At 34.8% G+C, this 10,409-nt stretch overlaps 2 protein-coding genes across 2 annotated transcripts; both read left to right on the plus strand.

The window, feature by feature from the left end:
* Positions 1 to 968: 968 nt before the first annotated feature.
* On the plus strand, positions 969 to 3,492 carry LOTGIDRAFT_164331 (hypothetical protein; the record flags this gene model as incomplete). Its single annotated transcript, XM_009060822.1, has 5 exons — positions 969 to 1,032; positions 2,106 to 2,214; positions 2,395 to 2,525; positions 2,955 to 3,060; positions 3,363 to 3,492. The coding sequence occupies 5 exons, from the start codon at positions 969 to 971 to the stop codon at positions 3,490 to 3,492; spliced, it is 540 nt and encodes a 179-aa protein (XP_009059070.1).
* Positions 3,493 to 4,528: 1,036 nt separating this feature from the next.
* On the plus strand, positions 4,529 to 10,197 carry LOTGIDRAFT_218074 (hypothetical protein; the record flags this gene model as incomplete). Its single annotated transcript, XM_009060823.1, has 7 exons — positions 4,529 to 4,681; positions 6,876 to 6,936; positions 7,306 to 7,361; positions 8,202 to 8,395; positions 8,878 to 9,019; positions 9,565 to 9,664; positions 10,085 to 10,197. The coding sequence occupies exons 1-7, from the start codon at positions 4,616 to 4,618 to the stop codon at positions 10,195 to 10,197; spliced, it is 732 nt and encodes a 243-aa protein (XP_009059071.1). The 5' UTR covers positions 4,529 to 4,615.
* Positions 10,198 to 10,409: the final 212 nt, after the last annotated feature.

Consider the following 10,409-nt stretch of genomic DNA (forward strand, 5'->3'; position numbering starts at 1 on the left):
ACAGTATGATTTGTCAAAATGGCCTACCTGTCTTTTTAAAGTATTTTAAGGTTACAAAAACAATGGTGAACATCGCTCACTGATATATGATTTTAACTTTTTCAATGGTTATCGCCCAAAACCCCGAAATTCCATTTCCCCTACACCCAAGTCCCCTCCCTATAATTAGTTAAAACAACACAAGCCATTTAGCTAATCCCATTTAATATGTTGTTAAAGGAATTTATTATAATCTCTTTGTTTGGTGCCGAGTAAGTAAAGACAATAGGAGAGGTCGAGGTTAAAGCCAAAAAACTAAGTTGGCACGACACCAATAATGTTGGCTCCCATAGCAAAGGCTCAACTAGATGAGTGGGGGCCCTTGGACTATATTGGGTTGAACAATTTTCCTGGGGGTTGGGGCCTGTAGACTTAGTTCACCTAGCCTCAGCTCCTGATTTTTCTACATGGTTCAAAGCAATCAAGATAATTTCCTTTGCCGAAAATCAGGAGGTAAGATAATCTACAGTGTCATTTTTGGCAACAATGCTTTTCATTTAAAGCCAAATGTCATCTATCAAAACTGACTCATTGTGTAATTATCCCCACAGCCCAAATCTCCACAGATTATGGTAATCGTCTAATATTGTTGATGACTAAACAAACATTATTTGTTAAGAAAAGGTTAGAACAATTAGCCATAAGGGTATAAATATTAGTTTCTTATACCAACGTATACAGCAACACTGCAATATCAATTAGCTGGAAGCGGAGTGCGGACGTTAACTTGTCATCTACCTACCTACCTGCCAACGTATACAGCAGCTCGAAGCGGAGTGCGGACATTAACTTGCTACTACCTACCTACCAACGTATACAGCAACACTGATATATCAATTAGCTGAAAGCTTATCATCGTGTTCTGTGAAAGTAAAGTTAAACGAAGTTGAAAGGCAAGAGAACTTTAAGATATACTTTACACATTAAAAATGGATTTTTCATCAATTTACAGTATCTTAGTAACGTTGGTATTTTGTATTTCTGCGATATCAGGTAAGTTTGGCTGATTATATTTTCCACTGTACTAATGCTGTAAAAACCACAGGAACGCGGATTATTTTTTATGTTCAGAAGTAACGGTTTTTTGACGGTTTATGCATCTTAGTTATATGCTGGCATTTTTAATGCCCATCCATTCTCTTCCATTTCGTAAGAGGATTACAACATTCTGTTGCGAAATGAGTTTTTAATATATAAAATGTTGTTTCCATTGAACTATGTAAAGAAATGTAGTTTCCTAACTGAAAAATAAGGCAATAAATCGGGTGATGTCGGATTGTTCAGACTGACGGAATACTAAATTTCCTCTCATCAGGATGCTCATAAGAATATTGTGGAATGACAAGTATATCTAAATTGATTTAAAACAAGGACATATGAGAAGAAAATGAAACTAGTATTCTACATGCGATAAATCATCTAATTTACACATTCTGGCCTCTCAGAATAATAAAGATAATAAAAACTTAATATTCAGTGGCGACGCCAGCCTTCTGAGACTAGGGGTACAAATAGGGGACAGACTGACTCAATGGGGGGACAACTGCTGAGACTGAATTCAAATTTTGGCTACTCTGTGGTGGTGTCATAGTCGTAACATCTTAGAGGGTTCCCTGGAGACAATTTTAGAGAAAACGAATTGATTTTCTGTATTCTGACACATTTAGGAGAAAGAAAGGTAGACATTTAGATTTGTTAAAAATGAAGTGGGGTTCAGTTGGTTGGCTGGTTGGTAGATGCCAAGTTAACGTTCGCTTCAAGCGGATGCTGATATCGCAATAAAAGAAAGTGAGAAAGGAGGGAGGAAAATAAAAGGGGAAAAACTTTCAACAAAAGGGGGAAAGATGTTCTCTGATGTTTCTGCAATGAAACTTGTTAAAGGGGGGGTGTAAACCACTTTTATAGGGGGCAAATGCGACCCCTGTACCCCCACTGACGCCGCCACTTTTAATATTTCAACATACTTCTTGTTTGTAACAAATGTCAAATGACGTTCAAAATAAAAACATTCCTTAAATTCATTATAATATAGAAGTTGTCACTGGTTATGGTTATTGATATTTCAGCTGTTTGCGATGAAGAAAAGTTAGCACTGTGTAAAGGACCCATGAAAGATGCCAGTTCCCTGTTTTACAGAAGAAAACGAGATGCTAGCAATCAGCTACCGGAGTGTGGGTAAGTCAAGTGTTCATGATTTCCTGTTAACCTGTGCTTACGCCTTTATCCCCAATATTATTTTAAAGCAAGATAAACGATCTTCACCTATATTTCCAATCTGACTTGAAAAACGAGATAACAAAAATCACTGCACATTTAATAATAGAAACACGAATAACATTTATTTCTCATTTGCAGATCTTTTGATGAAGTTGAGAAATGTATGAATAAAGATGATTTATTAAAAAGTTGTCAAGGGACTGAAGAATGGTTGAATTCCAGAACAGTTTTAGATTCCTATCTTTATATGTGCGGTGAGGGCAAGCAAGGTGAGCTCATGTTTTTCAACCTAATTAATCTTATTTAAAGTTTTCAGTAAATGCGTGTTTACAACTTAAAATTTATTACATAGTATAGTGGGCACTCCTTCTGTAAGCGGCCTATTTTGGGGTAAAGAACTGTGCATTATACACAGAAACATACGGTATATGTAATGAGTAATTGAATGTGATTAGATAGGCTTACCATGGTCTGTATATACGCATAATAACCTAACAGAAAAGGGGATATGATGGAGATATGATGCAGAACTCAAAAACGCTAATAAACAGAGCGCTGAACAACGAATTATGCACTGTTCAAACTGAAATATAGGCGACAGACAGCTTAATGTACCGTGTCAGAAAATGCAGTTAAAGGGAGGGAACTCTTGATTGACTTCAAGCAACAAATATTTCATCTATATTCTTCCTTTATAGATACCATTGCCAGCATTGATTGTTTTGAAAACGGACATATATCTGTCATTGTGAACATGTGTTCTGAGAAGTTTTTTAATGGTGCCGGCGAAGGATCTCCTTGCAGGTGGGTTCACATAAACATTATTAACTATGTGGACTCTCTGGGACATAATCAAATAGGGCCTACCGAACGAACGTGATAAAATATGTGGACTCTCTGGGTTGCTGCGTCGAAAAACTAAACCGTTTGAAAACTACACATGGGTCGTCAACATAAGAAGTGCTTTATATAGGGTCCTATAAAGTCAATAATATGTACTCCTGGCAAAATTTCCCTCATTGTACCCTGCATGTCAGTCTTCATTAGTGCACATGGTGCAGAAAAGTAGGACGTAAAACATTCATTTCAATTTCTTTTAATTTCAGTGAAGCTAGTAAGATTCCGAAGTGTGTTGAAGAATTGGTCAGTCAGAAATGTAACCCAGCCGCCGGGGCCACAATGGGAAGAATCATAGAACATTCTACAAAGGCTCTTCGTGAATACTTGAGTTGCTAGAGGGATTTCATGTAGTTTCAAGTGGGGATATTCTCAGTTTTATTCTAATTTTGAAGCCAATGTCGATCCTAGTTAACTGGACATGGTCATTTAGTGATCTCGTCACATGCGTATTGCCCTGTGTATTAACTGTAAGGAACGAGCACCATAGCGGCAATGAACAGACGTGTATATATTCACTGTTATCAATTATTTCATTCTCACCTTTGTTAATTTATTGTAATACTAAGTTTTCTTACAAAGAACAAGTAGTTTTTCGTTTTTCTTTCTCAAGCTTTCAAGGGCTATATTGCTTTATATTTCCCTGTTGCCCTGTTTTCTGGGGGGATCCACCGAATTGCCTGGGCTCAAAGCACCGGGAAACACATGTCTCTATTCCAGCCCCTGATAGCTATTATGAAAGTTATCGACTGGTGTAGGGCGAAAATCTTCAAAACAACTAGAGGCTGAGAGGCTAGAGGCAATAATCTGCCAGAACCTACCACAAATCATACTCACATACAAACGAGAGTCAAAAGGCTACCTACGGGCCTGCTTTAAACCAAACACGGCAATGAAAGTGCACTTACAATTTTGATAAATGCATCCATCATATTAGGGTTTATCCCAAAAAAGTTTCGTCTGAGCAGCAATCTTTGAGCGCCCTTTTTCTCCGCTTTTCTAGCAAAATTTTCATTATTGCACATCTAATACCGAAAAGGAATCAATTTCCCGAATGATAGGCTTTTCGTTTAATAGTAACAAAATCGTGTACTTCAATCATTTTATAATTATAATATACCATTCTTCTTTCACTTTTACTTCAAGGAGAAATTATTAGTGGTCTGGAAACATTAGAATACAATCTCAGTTCTTGGAACGAAAAGAAATAATTTTCGCATTTCAGAATTTTGTCAATGAAAGAACACAAAGCAGTGCATTTTATCTAAATGTACAGGCTACATTACACGCTAATATTAATTCTACTTACAAACAATATTTCGTTTCAGAAATTTACAAGTTATGAATTTTAACAGTACCATGCACCATGTGGTGGAATCCATTAAAGCGCGTCAATCGATCTCTGCTTGTCGCATGCTCTAATTTTGCGGCGAATGGTAAACACAAGTTGTCAACCTTCAAAATGGACGAAGGCATAAACGCAGGAAAGAAAGCAGCCGCCTACAAAGCTGTCGATGATTTTGTTAAGGTATATTTTACTTCTTGCATTTTTCTTTAGGAACTTTTTTGGTTTGTTTACATTTTTTCTGCCGCACTGATTCGCAAGGCAGAGCTGGTGGCATTGGCAAATATGTGGTAGAACTTTACCTCCGATCTACTCTCTGGCTACATCAAGTTCTAAATCAAATTTTGGCTATCATTTTGAATGAAATGAAATATTAATCTGCAAATATTGCTGAAAGTCTTAGATTGTCATTGTGATGAAATGACAACCATTGAAAACAAAATTATTTGAAACTGAGATTCTCATCAAAGAGAAGTGTGTTCATTTTAAGTGCAAACTTTTCAAAACTTTTATATTCATGGACCCAAAGGCATTCTAAGACAATTGGTATGCACTTGAAAATCAAATTTTGAATATTTGTGACATGAGAGAAAAAATTCAATTTAGAACTCAGTGTGGCCAGACCAGAGATTAAGTCTTAATCCGAACACTATTTGCTATTTGTGATTGAAATCATTTGATTTCATTTTCTGGTTGACATTAGTCAAGTTGTTTGACGAGAATTGAGATATTGGGACCAATTTCATTGCAATGCCAGATGAGAATGCCATTGTAAAGTGTAGTATTCTCTAAAAAGCACTGGCCTAGGTAAGTTGTATAGTACATCATAACAAGTGTTACAGGCTATATAAGCCTATGTTAATATCAGTTAAGCTATTAACCTACCAAGATAGTAGCCTGCCAGTAAATAAAAAATATCAATTTCTGATAAAAGTTTTCAGAACAATTATACCAGGAAGAAAATATGAATATCATCCTGTTGAATAACAAGTTCATTGGTAGGCCTATGTAGAATTTTGCCCATTTTATATATGTGAATTTGACTATAAGCTTCAGAACAGTTTAGATAATCTTAGATAGAATAACATTGTGTTGATAAATATATAATATTTTATAAATTGACATTGAAGAGAAATTAATTTCCTGTCAGAAATTTCAACCAACAATGTCCTGAATTTTGACCAAAATATTGTCGTCAGTAAAAACATATTGAAATTGATAATGTTTGCTCATGTTTTTATTTTCATCAATGCAAAGACATTATCAGTACTGTTTTTAAACCTTTATTTAAATTCTTATAAATAAAACGTGCAAAATTTGATATACCAATGAACTTGCTCAAACAATATTGAAAATGACACAGCAAAACTTAATTATCTATATAAAATATTCAACATTCCATAATAAATACCATTTTATATGAAATATTTAGATTCCATCAACATTATTTAGGTAGATTAAAGGGATTGTCAAAAGGTTTTCGAAACTTTTTATGTGTATTTGCTGTAGCATTGATTTGCATCATTCCAATTTTCAGTCTGACTTCTGTGGTTCTGACAATTCTTCTAATGTTTTTTTAGTATGTTTCTAGCTCATTAATAGCATTTAAGGGAGTGTCAAAAGGTTTTCTAAACTTTTTATGTGTATTTGCTGTAGCATTGATTTGTTAGTTTGTTTCTAGCTCATTAATAGCCTTATTAAGAATTGGTCTAAAAAAAAGTAAGCACAGCAGTTTAATGGGACATTCTGCTTTTTTTTTGTAGGTTGAAAAATTGTTTTGCTCAAATTTATGAAAGCTATACACCAAAATCTAGAGAAATGTGCCCTTTAATGTAACCATTGATTTCTAAACGCCAAAAATATTTAAAAACATTATAAAGGTTTGTAAGATCGTTATGCTTTTTGGAAGCTGTTAGAAACTATATATACTGATTTGATTAAAATAAAGGCCTAATTGTGGAGAAATATGTCACTTATATATTTATAAGGTTTAAACTAAATATAACGAGCCAAACACCGAAACTAGGTCAAACTGCATAATTAACACTTATTGCTCTCTGTTTTTAATTAAAAATTTTAGAATAAATTCATTTTATTCATGAAGGTACATAGAAATAATTAGCATACGTTAGAAATATTTCAGGTATAATTTAGGACGTTTTTGATAATGAAACCTTTTAGAAAAATGCGGAATACCCCTTTTAAGATTTCTTAAAAGTGGTCATTGGTTCAAATCTCAGTTGGCAGAGGTTGGCCAAGGACCACCAGCCAATAGAAAGGATTCATGTGAACCCAAATTATTATCCTTGTAAAATTGGTTGCTTCTTCCTTTCTATTTGAGCAGATTACCTTGTATCTTTGCATTTGTATGTTACAGGATAACCAAATTATTGGTGTGGGAAGTGGGTCAACTATAGTTTACTCTATAGACAGAATAGGTTGGTACTGCTTTATCTTTTCTTTGTATAATAATGATATTTCCTATTCTGGTCTATGTTACAAGAACCTTTTAGTATGTTAGTTTGTATTAATACTTTCAACTAATAACGATTGAATATACATACAAGCACCTGTTACAAGTGTTAGAGGGGACATTACAAGAGGACCTAACGGTATTGTATCATCTGTCAAGATGATAACTTTGGATTTTTTAACCCAGTTTTCATTGTCAATGATGCAGGTAAGAAGGGCTGACATGGATAAAGTGTCTAGTCGTTCGGATGGGACAATAAACCGAGGCCCCATGTACTATAAAAAAAAACTCTCAATATCTTTGTTCTTTTATTAAGTATATTTTTTATTTCCAGCTGAAAGAGTGAAAAATGAGAATTTAAAACTCATCTGTATTCCTACATCATTCCAGGTACACAATATACCATTATTTACTTTTCCTATCTTAATACCACAATAATTATAATTCACAGGATAGAGTTACAAGTGTTTCAATTCCCATACACCGGTCAATAATCACTGGTGCAATCAGTGTTCCTAGATTCTCATCAACATCATGATGAGCATTCATCATCGTTTCCAGAGGCCCATTCGATTAGCAGTCAGGAATTTCCGCACAAGGAGAACAGCTATCGAGCTGAAAACGACAGTGTTCTGGACCTGTCCAAGCTGTACCATGAGAAAAAGTAGTACAGTTGGAACAGTAACATCACCAAAATGCAGTGTGTTTTTTTTTTTGTCACACAACAGGCATCTAATGCACATAAGCCTTTTTTTTTAAAAATTTGCAAGCCACAAGGAGTAACTCACACACAGACAAACAAAAGTACATTTAATAATATTTTTTCACTATATAATAACAAATTTATTCTGATTCAGTAACACTAATGTTTACAGAAGTTGTTAGTGTTTTATAGGAAGAATATCTTGAAAACACTAAATCTAAGGCTGATATTTTAAGATACTGGTAGTTGAAAACACAATCGCCATCATTCTCATGATAAAATCATTATCAATCCCTCGACATTAAGAAATCTAATATGAGCAGTTTTATGACACTGTCAAAATTTCTCTCATTGCCCCTTGCATGGCGTTGCCCGTCTTCATTAGCCCACATGGTGCAGAAAAGTAGGATGTAAAACTCCATTCATTTAATTTCCTTTCCTTTCTATTTTGAATTGAATGGAATAGAGTATCAAGTCTCTTACAAACTTTTATCGTTTTTTATCGTTTTATGACTTTTGTGTTTCAGGCACGTCAAGCAATCATAGAAAGGGGGTTAACTCTAGGACAACTGGAAATGAACCCGAAACTAGATATAGCAATAGACGGAGCAGATGAGGTGGATTACCAGTTAAACTGTATTAAAGGGGGAGGGGGTTGTCAAACTCAGGAGAAGATAGTAGATTATTGTGCTGAAGAATTTATACTGGTCGCTGACTATAGGTAGGTGTATTAACCAGTCATGTCTGACTGAGACTGTAAGCTGTTACTGCCTATACTTGCATGTTGTCACTAAAGCTTCTTAGTGTCTTTGCAATTGCTGTATTATAACATAACATGACACTCTATGAGAGGCTTGTGACTATGACACCACCACAGAGTAGCCAGAATTTGAATTCAGCCTCAGTAGTTGTCCCCCATTGAGTCAGTCTGCCCCCTATTTGTACCCCCAGTCTCGACAGGCTGGCGCCGCCACTGCAAAAGCTGCTAATAATACCCTAGTATATTACATTTGTTTAAGAAATTGCAAAACCTACAGACATCTTGACTAAAATATTGGAATGCTATCAATGTTCCTGATACACATGAAAATGGTAGAATATCTCTTTACAATCCCTTTAAACACTGCCATTTATTTGTCATGAAACCTCTTTACAATCCCTTTAAAACAAGCATGTTATTAATTCATTCCCAATTTATTTTAGAAAAGACAGTGAACATCTGGGAGATAGTTGGAAGAAAGGTATTCCTATTGAAGTTATTCCAATGGCCTATAAACCAGTTCAGATGAAAATACAGTCTAAGTTAGGAGGAAAGGCCAATATTAGAATGGCAACTAAAAAAGCAGTGAGTTTTAAATCAAACATTAGCTTTTCTTTAAAAAAATACTGCAATCTGATTGGTAAAGAAAGGTACATCTAAAATTGAAATTAATATATTAGCCAATCAAATGAAAGGAACAATAAGTTCTATTTTGAAGTAGGATAATCGCCCTTAATGCAGTTTTTTCTCCTTCACCTAGAAAGGTATCAAACAGTACATTGTTATATTCTTTGACATGTGTAATTCAATTTGAGCCTGGCAGAGCAGTAACCTTTCTATAAATTGAAGTCAAAACTTGACGATTTTGAATGAATTATGGCCCTTGTTTTCAGGGCCCTATTTGAATGAATTATTGCCCTTGTTTTCATGGTCCTGTATATTTGAATGAATTATTGCCCTTGTTTTCACGGTCCTGTGTATTTGAATGAGTAATTGCCCTTGTTTTCACGGTCCTGTGTATTTAAAATGAGTAATCGCCCTTGTTTTCACGGTCCTGTGTATTTGAATGAATTATTGCCCTTGTTTTCACGGTTCTGTGTATTTGAATGAATTATTGCCCTTGTTTTTAGGGTCCTGTAGTAACAGATAATGGAAACCTAATATTAGATTGGTGTTTTGAAGGAAAACAGAATTGGGAACAAGTTGATACTTTTTTACATTCCATACCAGGTAGGATTAGTCGTCTCTTCTAATAGATACAAAACTATAACAAATTTCTACACTGTTTCACTTAATGGAACAGGTTAGCCATTTTCAGGGGTTGATTTGAGTCTTGAATATATGTAAATAGTCTTCCGAAGTACTAGAAGTACAAAAATTGCATAATTCCTTTAAAAACATCTCAAACTAGGAATTTTACTCTCTATTTCTATAATTGTATTTTCTATATATCACAGAGTATCTTAAATTGACGAGTTGTCATTTTAACATTCAACAATGAAAATTCTGGACACACATGGATTTGGAAGCTCACTATTACTGATTAGTTCAACTAAAAAGTTCCAGTGAGGATTGGTCAAAAAATGGGGCACCTGTCCCTTTAAGCCTCTGAACTTAGTTGAAAGTTACATGAAGTTAATTTAATTACAGGTGTGGTAGAAACAGGTTTGTTTATTCAGTCAGCTAAAATGGTGTATTTTGGGACAGCAGAAGGAAAAGTTTATACCAGAAATAAAAATCAGGACATGCTGAACTCTCATTGAATACAAGAATTTCTTCTTAGTGCTCGAGGAATAGCATGCTGGTTTTTCAGGGATCCCAGATCTCCTCTATTTTTCTAGCTAGTGGTATTTCAACTTATTCTTGAATACAGCAGATAAATTTGGTTTTAGGGATGCAAAGATTTCTAAATGGGAAATGGCTTCAAAAGCATCTTAAAATGGTAAAATCTCCCTGTGTACCCAACATGGCAGCC

This window comes from Lottia gigantea, assembly GCF_000327385.1.
Source record: "Lottia gigantea unplaced genomic scaffold LOTGIsca_44, whole genome shotgun sequence".
Classification (NCBI taxonomy): domain Eukaryota; kingdom Metazoa; phylum Mollusca; class Gastropoda; family Lottiidae; genus Lottia; species Lottia gigantea.